This window comes from Rhea americana, unplaced genomic scaffold, assembly GCF_003343005.1.
Source record: "Rhea americana isolate MKP2758 unplaced genomic scaffold, rheAme1 scaffold_27, whole genome shotgun sequence".
In the NCBI taxonomy this organism is placed as follows: Eukaryota; Metazoa; Chordata; class Aves; order Rheiformes; family Rheidae; genus Rhea; species Rhea americana.
In genome coordinates this window covers 6,211,526-6,224,469 of record NW_028186390.1, presented here as the reverse complement: position 1 = coordinate 6,224,469, position 12,944 = coordinate 6,211,526, and the positions used below count along the sequence as shown (strand labels likewise).

At 46.8% G+C, this 12,944-nt stretch overlaps 1 protein-coding gene across 1 annotated transcript in view; it reads left to right on the top strand.

The window, feature by feature from the left end:
* LOC146594155 (vitamin D3 hydroxylase-associated protein-like) overlaps positions 1-795 on the top strand; it is a 12,019-nt gene extending 11,224 nt beyond the window's left edge. The window contains exon 15 of the mRNA XM_085308195.1: positions 787-795. Within this exon, the coding sequence (XP_085164321.1) occupies positions 787-795 (9 nt within the window). The remainder of the gene's footprint in view (positions 1-786) is intronic.
* Positions 796-12,944: the final 12,149 nt, after the last annotated feature.

The window sequence follows — 12,944 nt, the reverse complement described above, 5'->3', positions numbered from 1 at the left end:
GTGCCCCAGAGGGATGAAGAGAGGGACCCACAGCCTGGTGTGCCAGTGTTTGATTTACAAACACAGGCACCCCAGAGGGATGAAGAGAAGGACCCACATCCCGGTGAGCTAGAGCTTGGTTTGCAAGCACAGACACCCCAGAGGGATGAAGAGAGGGACCCAAAGCTTGATTTGCAAACACAGGTACCCCAGAGGGATGAAGAGAGGGAACCACAGCCCCATGTGCTGGAGCACGATGTGCAGACACAAGCCACCGGAGGTGACATGTCACGCGAGGACCAAAGCCAACCAGTCACCCAGGTTAAGCTCACTGCTCTGTGATATGCAAATCTCCTCTTCCTCCTCTGTGGAAATAAAACTTGGAATACAACTCAGCTACTGTGCTGACCCTCCTTGTCACTGCTCAGTTCCTGTGCCTGTGAAAAGTGCAAGGGGTCCTYTAGCAAAACCTAGACCTCTCAAAATATCTGAGAGGAGACATTTCCCCTTCATTTGGCCTGTTAAATTATAGGGCTTGTTGGCTAGAAGAGCTTTTGGGGGCATGGGATTTTATAAGTGTTTTTTACCCTTAGCTGGCTGCTCCATACATATCATGGAGCAGCTATTGTGTGGTGGCTTGATGGGAAGTCAGAAAAGTGTTCAGTAAGTCATAGCAGTGAGRTGTCCAGGATACTGAGACCCTTTGGGACATCCCTGAAGTTGCTTAAGGCATCTTAAACAAATACTGCAACTTGCAAACATGGGGGGCAGGGGGCTGGCTCTGAAAACCTCTTCCTCTCTGTACAGGTGGGGTAATGGGGACTTCTTTCTAGCAGTGACTGTGTCACAGCAACCTGAGCCAAGCAGCTTTGCATTTCACATGAACATTAAAAAATAAGAAAATAAAAGAATGAGGAAGAGAATTTAAGTGGCCAAAATTACTCYCATAGTTGTTTTACACAGTTGGATGAAGATAATTGTATTGGCAATTGTGAGTGATTACAGTATTATCTGCCATCAAAAAAGTTATTTTTTTGAATGCTAAAAAAATTAATGATACATAAAACTGTGCTTAGATTGAGTGCATTCATCAGCAGAAATGCCTCATGCTGGCACTGCTACACTGTAATTACTCCAGCCGCTTGGAGAGAGAAAGAGAGCTGGAGATATGGGGCTATTCTGGATACTGCCAAAGATTTACATACATTTACATCCTGAGCAAGTCGGGTGCTCAGGGAAGGAGAGTGGAGCCAGGGCAGCAAAGCTGGACATAGGGGACAAGTTTGACCACATCTTTTTCTTTACTGGTGCATTTCAGAGAAGAGAATAAGGGGTCATCTCTAGGTTTAAAACTTTTTGGAGTGAAGCCAGCTTGGAGAAGAGGGTGAAGTGCTCCTGAGCATTGCATGATAAGAGCCCAGTCTTGGTATGATACTGCCTCAGCATCTGTTAAATCAATTAAGTCCATTACTGGGGTCATAAGCAGTGGTGACCTGGTCCTAGGAGGCTGATGGTGGGAACAGCAGAGGTGGTGCTCCCCAGGGATGTCTGCGTATGCCCTGCACTTTGAGTGAGCCCCTTGTGTTGCCACSTTGGTGGAGCTGGCAGTGTGAGTACGTCTCAGCTGGGAAGAAATGCTCCCCRGCTTGCTCTGTGCCCTGTGACCCTTCAGCAAGGAGACACGGTGAGGGATATGTTTGCAGYCTGGGACAGCCCAGGAAAGGCTGGTGCAGGGGGTGCGAATTAAGCGTGCAGAGCTGCYGGGTGCCTCCCGTGATGCAAACCGAAAATGGGGAGCACGCCTCTGGCAACGATTCGGAGGGGCTTTTAAAGGAATGGGAGTGGGTTGCACCCCTTTATGGAGTGCAAAAGCAAAAGGGGAGAGCACAGACCCTTTCCAATGCATGTGTGAATGCTGGGCCGGGCAAGGTGTTCAGCACACACTGCTCTGAGAAGACTGCTAGATATGGTATAGCCTTTCCAATGTAAGCCAGCAGAGAGCAGGATTGAGCTGCTGGCCTGGCATAAATCTGGTGCTCTGGAGGCTTTTGCACCCTAAAAGCCTGCACTGTGCTCTTGGCTTGCAATAAGCACTAAAGGAATAGCAGCCTCTTTTCTGGCTCTTTGGGTGATAGGACAACTTCAGCATTTGTAGGGAGCAAGGCTTTGATTTCAGATGATTTTAAGTCCTCTTAAAAAATGATGGGAGATTTGCTGCCAGTCCATCCTGGCTGGGCTGCTTTTACTAAGGAGGATGTCTCGGAAGGGTTTGATCCTGGAAACCACTGGTGCTCGGAGAGGTCCATTGCCCTGCTGCTGCCAGGATTTGTGCTGGTGTCCAGGATTGTGCCTCGAATCTGCAGGCTGCCAGCTCCCCCTGARAGCTCATGCTTGGCTGTGTGCAAAGCTGCCTGGGCTTTTGAACCAGCAAGGGTATCTCTGCCACTCTCTCTGATTGCAAATTGCAGAAATGGGGGAGTGGTAGAAATTATTTGAGTTTCAAGGCACCACAGGCCAAGTTTTGAGTGTAACAGGAGCCAAGTTTAATCCCGACAGTCTTCGCACAAGGAAACATTCTCCTGTAATTTGGGGTCAAGATTTAAGTGGGGTCTTGAGCCCTTTTGTATCTCTCAGCRTGTCTGGGCTGAACCCAGATCTCCTTGGCCACTCGTTCAAGTTTTCCTTGCCTGGAAAAGTGCATGTTAGACCAAATTAATTTTTTTTTCTGAGCCTTACTTTCTGAACAGGCCAGGAGAGGGAGACAGCCAGCCAGCCACCGCACAAGCCTGATTTCGAGGCCGGGCAGCGCTCCCTGTTTGCCGTGGGATGGGAGCATTCAYGCTTAAATGTACACCCTGATACTCCCAGTGCTCCCAGAGGGAAGATTTGATCTGTCAAACTCCAATTAACATTTAAAAGAGCAGGAGACTGGACCGAGGGAGAAACTGAGGCAAGGAGCAGGTGTGCACCTGGCCGGGAGTTGGTTGCAGGATGGCAGGAGCAGGACCTGCATTCTTGGCGAYCCTCTGGTATTTCAGATTTTGAACAGTTGCTTTGCATCGACTGACGTAAACCTGCTTGGGCCTGTGTCTGGGGAGAATCTGCCGAGCAGGCTGTGGTGGAGCATTTTAGCATTACCCRCATTACCCCGGCGGCTGGGAGAGAGCTCACCCCAGCCCTGAGGAGGTCCGAGAGGTCTGTGCGTGCAGAGGCAGCCACGGAGGGGCCCTCGCTGGACTCCTGCCAGTCCATCCTCCTGGTGCCACTGGAAACGCTCAAAGCATTGAGGTCCTTCTTTAAACCAAACTGGCCAATCGATTGATCGGTCCCTGCTGCCTCCYGTGCCTTCCCTCCCTCTTGCATCTCTCCCAGACCGACGATGCTGAAGAACTGGTGAGATCACCCCYGCGTTGAAAAGAAATAAATAAATAACCAAATAAAAATGCTGACGTGGAGAAGTCAATCAGCTTTGTGTGGCCTTGTAATATCTCATTTTATCCGCGCCACGCTTTATTAAATTCTCATAAACCTGTCAATGAGGACAGATACCATTTCAGTTTACCCCATTAGTTCTACACAATGACATTGGGGGAGAGGAAGACAGGGAGGTGGCGGGGGAGGCGCAGAGAAAAGAGGAATGAATTAAAAAAAAAAAAAGAGAGAGAGAGAGAGAGAGAGAAACCTAGAGCCAAACTCGGCTTTACGACAATAATGTAATAACGTCGGCGCCCAGGGAAAGTAATTGAATTAAGTGGCTTTTGTTAATGGTTTTAAGATTTAGAAATGTAAATAATAGTTAGGGCTCTTTAATGGGACTCTGGTTTTAGGTAACTGCAGCCCTGAGAATAAGAAAATGCTTTGCTGTTTAATATGATGTCAGATAGTTTTGTTACTCCTCTGGTTTCATGCCTGCAAAGCATATTTTGCAGTTTTAAAGCCGGGTGTGTTTATCATCTTTCCTTTCTAACTTCAGACGGAGCTTAATTCGGGAGTATTTGCATGAACCCTTCTTAGCCGGTCCCTATCAGTTATTTGCACCGCCAGGAATAAAGTATTATTTCTGCCGAGCTGCTTTGGCGAACTTCCTGACTGAAGGGTTGCTCTGCTCAGAAGCCTCCCGTCTATTTACATGTTCATTAAAGGCAGGCAGGAGCGGGTGCTCGCTCCGGCGGGGCCAGACTCTGCTCCTGGAGTAACGCCCCCGGGAGCAGCGCCGTTAYGCCCGGCTTAGGCCAGTGGGGATGGAGAATCCAGCCGACAGGTAGGATGAGCCGGGCGATTTAGAAATGACTTTCATGGGAACTCGTTCTGCTTAAAATATTATTGGATTTTCATTTAGGAACCTATCAAAGTGCAAGAATAAAGTCTGAGCTGCCTAACCCACATAGGTCTAAACAAACAGTCCTCCCCGCTGCCCTGGGATCTGACAGCTCGCGGATTGGAGAGGGTCCTTCGTTCAGGGCGCAGCTCCGGGAAACCCACTGCGCCAGGCAGAATAGGCGTTTTGCATTTATTTGTGCCCCCTTAGCTCTGCCCGCTGCTGGGCGCGCAGCGGCCGCCCGGGGACCCGCCGCTCCGCGCTGCTGGGGAGGCAGGCGGCCGCAGGGACGCGCGGCCCGCCGGCTCTGGGTCCGGCTCGGCAGCGGGCGAAGCGGCTCTGCGGGTGCACCGGTCGCTCGTGCATCTTCTGGAGAGCAGCGGTCTCTGCTTCTGCTCYGCTTCCGTGGCTGGCAACCGTGCCGCTTGGCTGTGAGCTGTGGCTTCTCTCCAGCAGGATTTCCAGACCCTGCACAGCTTCCAAAGCCTTCCGCCACCACCGACACGGGTTTGATTGGAAGGAGAACGTCAAAGTCCCCATCGCCAGCCAAGCCTGCTCCAGTTTACATGGGCAGAGSAGAGAGTCCAATCAAAGTGTAAAAGCAAAAATAAAGCATGCAAGTTACACATTTTCCCCAGGGGATTTCTTAAGTAGTTTTATTTGTAAATAAAATAAAAATAAAAGAAATAGTTCAGTCCCTCTCACAGAATTTGAAATGAGGCTTCTAGGCACTATTTTCTGTATTGCTGTACCTTAAAGCAAAGCCAGGGAAGAACAGAGATGTTTGTTTCTTCCTTTATRAAAACATAAAACATGAATGTCAATAACATTGTTATCAGAACAACTATTTTACCTCAGTTAGAAAAGAAAACCCGTCCACCTTTATCAACGGTGCTCCACCTCGTAGGCCCTGCAGAGGCAGTTTCCCTCTGACACAGAGCACAGAGCACCCTGCTCCTACCCTCGGCTCCGCTCAGGGCGCTGAGTCTCGGCACAGAGCRCGTCTTACCAAAATCGCCCCTTTCTTCCCAAGAGGCTCTAATGYGAATGGGAGCTGGTGGCTTTCCCTCTTCTGCAATCCAATCTGGAAATGACAGACGACCCGGCGTTTAGAAATTCGGCGTGCTGGCATTTTTTGTGCTTCACTGTTTCTCAGTGGAGATGCTCAGCAATTGCCTGGCTTCTTGCAGCAATCCTGCTGCAATGTTGCTGTGTCCTCCAGGCTTTAATAAGTTTCTTCGTTGTGCRAAACACAGCCAATTGCAGAGCCTGGGAATGCTTTTCTGTGGAAAGCTGGCAGCCTGAGAGCACTGGAAGAAAGCAAAACTACAGGACTGTTCTCACAAAGGCAGAGCCCTCYTGTCCCACGTGCTTTGCAGGAATAGGTGCTGCCTGGTGAGGCTGAAGAGTGAAGGACCCCAGGAAGAGGGCTCACGCCAACCTCCGCCCCAGCAAGGCGAGGGGCCTCTGGCTCCCTGCTTTGAGGGCTGGAGCAGCTACAGCCCTAGTTAAYGGCTCTGCTTTGCAAGAGGGGACAGTCAGCCACACATCCTCATCCAGCAGGCTAGCAGGTAGAAAGAGATTTACATAACCCTGTAGTTGTGGAAAGACTRTTTATTGCTTGGAGAGACATTAAATAATTGGTCATGATAAGACACAGGAGATGCTATTTTCTGCAAACAAAAGACAGGTTGTTTTTCATTAGCTTAAAAAGGGCTGTTGGTGGTGATATTTTGCCACAGGGCTCTGTAGCTGAGCAGGTGCGAACAATATTCTAAACTAAAATAACTGAAATTACTAAAGGTTGCAGCAAAGTGCTTGCATCTTGGTGCACCAGGTGAACTGAGAAAGGGATGAGATGAGATGATCCTGATTCAGGAAGTTGTGCTGGCAGATGGGGAGGTGCATAAGCARGCAGCTCGAACAGGTGACACTGCTGGCACTGCTCCTAACCTGCAGAAACTACGTACGGTCGCGTGTGAGCAGGAGTTTGTTACGCACGGCACATCCAAGCGTRGGACTCAGGATGGTGCAGGCCATAAAAGAGGGGGTTGCTCTGTGGTGTGCCCCAAGAGCTAACGAGCCCCAGGTGTACCATGGCCAGAGTTACCACACCKTGGGGTTGCTGTAGCCTCTGGCAGACCCTCCAACAGCCTCATGATTGCTGAACAAACTGAGGCAGCAAAGGAGAAGTGACACCTGATGGAGGTTTTGTGACACTGCAGACTCACACTGCAAGCATCCAGGCACTGTGGAGTTTTGCTACTAGATGACCTCTTGGGAAGCCCATACAAGAGCCAAACCCGTACAGGAGTCAATCTATACAAAAGCCAAACCCATACAAGAGCCAAAACTGTACAAGAGTCAAACCGCAGAAGGCAGCTCGGACTGAGAAGAGCTGCGCCTGGCGTTATCTGTTGACATGCACACTTGTTACCAGCTGAGCTCATCCAGCTGCTGTGTAACTATGATGTAGCATTATTTGATTGGATAACAAACTGAGCCCAGGAACAAAGAAAACATAAAATAAAATAAGCCACATACCTCTGGGGCAGACTTGGGCCCACTGTCAGGTGGCCTGTGGACCTGACAACCCACCCATCAGAGGGGGCACCTTAGATGTCAACTGCCAGGGAGAATGTGAATCATCCYGATGCAGCTCGAGTGTGGTGAGAACTATCCAGGGAAAACTATGCTGGAGGGGTGGCCCATTAGCACAGGCAGAGCATGAAAGTGGTTGCCATACCATGCACCCATGATTTGACCACAGAGCTCTGATATGTAAATATTCCTTTTTTTCAGTCCTACTGTATTCTATAGCTTTATTATACTTAAGCTTTGATATACTTGTCATTTGTAGATTGTTTGGTGTTAATTGTTTAGTGTAGTTTAGTGTTGTCTGCTATATGTGTAGAATTACTTTTCTCTAATAAATTTTTACATTTAACAAATGATGATCTCTCAAGTTCAACATGACTAACGCTGGAGTCCAGAGGAATCCCAGATGCTTTTGATGGTATATAACAGCCTGAGCCTGGCCTGGCTGCAGTGCTGTGTCCATATGAGACTGAATTGCAGGTCTGTTGATGGGTCTGTCCTGGGAAGACATCCTCACTAATAAACTCCCTGCTCAACCAGGAACCTGTTAGAAGCAAACAAGCCTCCCAAATGTAATTTGCACTTATAGCTTGGGGAGAATGGCCCTGTCAGGCAAAGATATAAGGCTCCAGATGATTTACATGGAGCTTGAGAGGCACCAGAAGGGCAGTCAACCCAGAAAATGAGATTATAAACCATCATCTCCTGTTACAGGGTGGCCCTCTGGCATCATTTGAGGAAGCATTATGGTCGAGTGGTGAAAGCAGGATGCTTTTGTCTCCTAAGGCTGGAAAATCCTCCATCCTGAGGAGTCTCAGAGAACCTGCCTGGGTCTCTGTCCTGTCTCCTGCAGCCTATTCCTGATCCATTTGTTGCATCCAACAGCTTTGGAGGAAGCAGGGACCAGTCACAGCTGAGCCTTGCTGTCCCCATAGCAAGGTCTCAGCTGAGCTCTCAGCCAGGTTGCTCAATGGTGCTACAAATTGCTTAAGGACTGGCTGAGTATGGGTCCCACAGAGTTTGGTGCTGTGCAAACATGGGATGGGTGGACACAATGCAAGGGAAGCCACAGGACAATCCTAATTTTGGCAGCCTCATGCTCAGAAGATGTTTGCAATGTTACTGTATGAGTGGGACTGTCTGCCTGACTGTGRTGGTGGGAGGGAACCAGACTTTCCTGCTGTTGAGCCAGGTCAGTGTATGGTGCCTGAGGTGGACCCACAGGCATACACTGCCTTCAGCCAGGGGTGAGGACATCTCAGACCCCTCCAGCTACCTTTGTCCAATGCCAGGGCCACAGGCAATAACCATGACCTTATCCAGACCACATTTGGGAGYCTATCTTACATTTTGAGATCCAATATATCAGATTTTGGAGTTGGTTTAATATGACTACTGAATAGTGTAGTGTTGGTTGAGGGGAACTTGTACCTCCTGCAGTCTGAGTTAGCAGTTCTGGGGCAGGTGGTACCCAAAATACATCACTGCTGAAGGAGTTTTAAATATTCTCTCTTTCAGGAACAGCAGAGGGAAGAAAAAGAACCTGAAAARGAGATACAAGAGGCCTGATGTGGATGCATGAAGATGCTTAAACTGGTTTTGGGTTCAAACAAAGCCAGTGTTGCACCTAAGCCAAGAAAATGCAAAATAAATGATCTGTTCACATAAATATTATATCCTCTGGTAGAGGGCTAGATTTTTAATGTTCTCCACTTCTACAATGTGAGCCCATAGGAAAGAAAAAGAAGCACTACAGARGAGTCCTCGGAAGAGGCAGAGCCTCTTCTGGCGTTTAATCTGTGCTGGCATGGAAATGGTTAATAAGATAATCTCTGGGCCCTCTAACACAAAGCAAAAGTGAGTTTTCTGATCCATAAAGGATCAGTCTGCAGGAAGCCCCATCAGACTCCTCAGCGTGAAATTACACCGCAGCAGGGGGGTACAGTCTTCCTACTGTACAACATTAAAGAGATGAATTAGAACTTGACATTCATGTGCTTAATATGCCTATTCCTGGCATTATCCCACAAGAACCAGTCACTGCCGAGGACTTACGGTCACCAAGCCTAGGAAGGTATTTAGGGTTGCTCATTTGCTTGTTTCTAAAGCAGGTCTATCTGCCTTTCCTATCTAATCTCTCAGCATTAGGAGCAGGGAGGCATGCAGCCCAGCTCTCCTATCTCGCAGCAATCTGGTCTAGTGAACAAACAACAGCCACGCCATTGCTGGTCAAATAAATTGCAGCGATCCTCTGGACTGATGTGTATAGAACCAGAGGAAAACATGATACATGTAACATTATGGGTTGGTAGTCAAGGAGCTGAGAAAGGGTGAAAGATCCAACCTTGAAAGTATGTTTCTCGGATAGTTGCTGCTAATAAAAAACTAAATATTTACTGGAAAGGAAAGCTCCAGAAAACCTATATTAGATGTTTTTTCTCATTTTAAAACCGGATTATCTTCCCCAGTGTTAAATTGGTGGGAGGCGTGCTTTCGACAAATCTGGGTACTTCGAGCTACTTTACCGAACAGACTTTGCCAAGAAGCCAGAGCAATTCCAAGGCTCAGGTCTGTGCTGTGTGAAAATCCTGCCGTTTGAACTTTGAGCCAGTAGAGAACGTTTTTGGTTTGTTTTTTATCCATGAAATATTTTGATGAGAAAAAAATTTGGGGGTGGCAGGAGGAGGGAAGAATCTACTTCAAATTCTGGAAGAAATTATAAAGGAAAATGTTGGCTGCAAGGCCAAATAGTTCTGTTTTTGAGCTGAGCATTTTCCAAGAGAAAATTCAAACKTTTTTCAGGAAGTAGCTGTCCTGCAGGAAATGCCTGATTTGACGGGTGTGCCGCACTTCTAGCAAAAAGCACTTCTGATCAAACTAATTGAAAAGCCATTTAATGGGAACTTGTTTAAGAAGCAACTAAAATTTGGCAGGATTAATGGAGGAAGCACGGACTGGCACAAGAATGAGAAATGAGAAGCAGAGTTCTTCCAGAGGTTGATTTTTCAATCGGCTGGTGTGGAGGAACACTGAGAGCTTCCCAGACACGGCATGTGGGTGCTCTGCAGCACACATATCCTGCTCCTCTGAATGTTCGGGTTGATCTATTAGACCGTCTGGAAACCAAGGATGGAGGGAAAGGAGAGAGAGAACACAGTGTGATCCTGGCTCTCATCCAGATGTAGTCTAGCCAGGGCCTGCACAAACTGAGCATGAATCTGAAGGTTCAGTCCTGAGCCTGGCAGTACAAAACCATCTCTTGCATTGGCTAGGGGGGCAGGTTTAGCTCAGTTGGTTAGAGCGTGGTGCTGCTAATGCCAAGGTCATGGGTTCAATCCATGTATGGGGCTATGCTGATGGTTGGGTTAGATGATCTCTAGTAGATCGCTTCCAACCTTACCATTCTATGAGTCTATGACCCAGAGGACGCCCAAGCTATGAGACCTATTTGTGCACCATTTTGAATACTGACATAGCTCTTTTCTTTTCTCTCTGCTTTTTATTTAAAGAAAATGCTGCAATGAATTCTTATTAAGAATGACAGTTAAAGGAATATATCCTGCAATTGCAGTAGAAAATAATCAGGTCTGAGACTGTCATTAGAATCATAGAATCATAGAATCAGTAAGGTTGGATTTACCCCACTTCAGAAGGTATATAACAGGTAATTAGGCAAATTCATGGGAAAAAAAAAAAAAAAAAAAGAAAGTACATTGGGGCACTTAACACAAAGCCGTGGCGTTGTCCCTCTCGCTCTACATACAATAGCACTCTGTGCTGGGAGCGTACCACCACGCTCCTGCACTTGTTTCCTCGATCTCTCTTAAGCTCTTGATGACCGGTGGGGATAAGATAATAGAGTTCATGGAGGATTTCTAGGAGCTGTTTTTTGTTTTTTTCTTTTCCCTTAGACTCAGGCATCCTGGAAGCATTTTTCTACTTAAATGTAAGGCAGGGGTAACACTGCTGTGGATGAAATCCAATAACATATTACACCCTGTCATCTTTACTCTTTTCTGTGGGATAGGTGTTCTTGGTGTTGGGCCACAAGGGGCACAGCTCATGTGTTTCAATGTTAAGTCCATCATGGAGATGCTCCTTGGATATACAGAGCAGTCTCTGGTGAATGCAGCTGCCATCTGATAAAAGACAAATAGAGTTAATGGTTGAAGTGGCTGAATACCTCTCTCCATGGACAGAACAAGTTGCCCAAAGTTGTTTTCCTTGTGTAGAGGCACCATTTCAGTGGATGATATGTGGTCACCACTCCATTTTTGAAGTCTCTAGCTGTGTTGTTTAATGAGGAACATCTCTGTAAAACACCATTGTAGCCTTAGATGAATGCCGCCACAATGAGCATAGCAGGTCTCAGCAGCTGCTGGTCACAGCTGCGGTGAGCCTTCAGGGATGGTTGTGTGCGGTGGACTATTGCCTAGGAGAATTACAATCTGAAAGGTTCYCGTGACCTCATCCTTGGAAACAAGCACTCTACTGTCCCAAGCAAACCATTAAATCTAGATCTTCACAGAACTTCACAAAACTTTCAGGATAAAACAAGAAGGAGCTCTAGGATTCCGAAAGCTGTTTCACTTTTTGGTTGTCCCATTGCCCCGTCAGGACAGAGACAAAATGTTCCTGAACCCATTTTGTTGAATTAAAAGAAATCCCAAGAACAATAAGAAAAACTCAGCCCTAAATAGAGCAATGTGTGGAGGGTGATAGAGCTCTCACACCTGATTGATAAAACCCCATTCTCCAAACAAGTGACAATTTTTTTTAGTGCTCTTGGCTTTTGTCTCCTATGAAATTAGAAATCTCCCACTGAGGGTTGGGTTTCATGTCTGGGTCACAGTTTCTACAGAAAAGAATTTTCATTATAGTCTTGGAAACACTTAAGCCTCCCTTTGCAACTGATCTGGCTGAGCTTTTCATAACTAGAGGGACTATGGATGCCATCAGCAATCAGGAGTGAAATCTCAAGCAACCCGAGAAGGAGGTATGAGCCATAGGATGAGAGAGGATCTCATAGTGAGGTTAACATGGACTGTGAGGGTAATTAACCACAGTAACAACTTGCTAAAGGTGAGATGGGGGGTGCATCCTTGTTGGCAGTCTTTAAACCAGGGAATGGATTCCCTATTTGAAGAAGGAATTAATTCTTTCAGTTTCTTTGGCTTATGATTTGCAGGTTGACAGACTAGATTATGAAGATGGAAAAGAGGTTTGGGGACCAGTCTCGTGACAGCTAGACAGGTCACACAAAGTGTGAGAAGTAAATAGCTATTCCCAACATATCGAATGACATAGTAGAAGAGAGTGTCCCAAAGAGACCTGAGACCTGAGAACTTCTCACAAGGCAAAACCATGTGTAAAAAAACCAAATATACTCTGATCAGCAAAATTTAAAGAATAAAGTTCTTAGCTTGGGTCTTCAAGCCTGAATTTAATTCTTACTCTGCCACAGGTTTCCTAGGTGACCTTGGGCAAGTCACCTAGAACTGGAATTCTCTGAAGTTGAATCCAAATGCCCAAGAGATATTTGGTATCCACTAAGACCTCTACATTTGCAGGAAGAAAATATGAAGCTYGTTCTTGTTTAGTGATTCCCATCCTCATCCCGACCTTGTATCTCTGAACAGCGTCACTGAAGTGCTGGAAGACATCCTGAAGCGTGAATGATTATCTTACTGGATACTTTCTAGATGTGTATTCGCTTTCCTCTTGTGGAGCTTCAGAGGAGGAGAATCCAATTTTTTTCCCAAATAACCTGTTCTAGTGCTCTTGCCCTTCTCTCTCAGATTACACAACACCAGTGTTCTCAGTCTTTCTTTCTACTGCTTTCCAGTTATTCTCATTATTTTTCTGTGGACTTTTTGTGGACTTTTCTCTAGCCAATACAGTTCATTCTTGAAGTGCAGCTGAAAATGAGACATGCTTTTCCACCTCAGATCTAACTAGAGGTGAGTAGAGTAAGAAGATGCATTCCCAYGTCCCGCAGGTGCTGTAAGGGCTATCAAAGGTTGAAAAAGTACCTGATGGGCATCACACA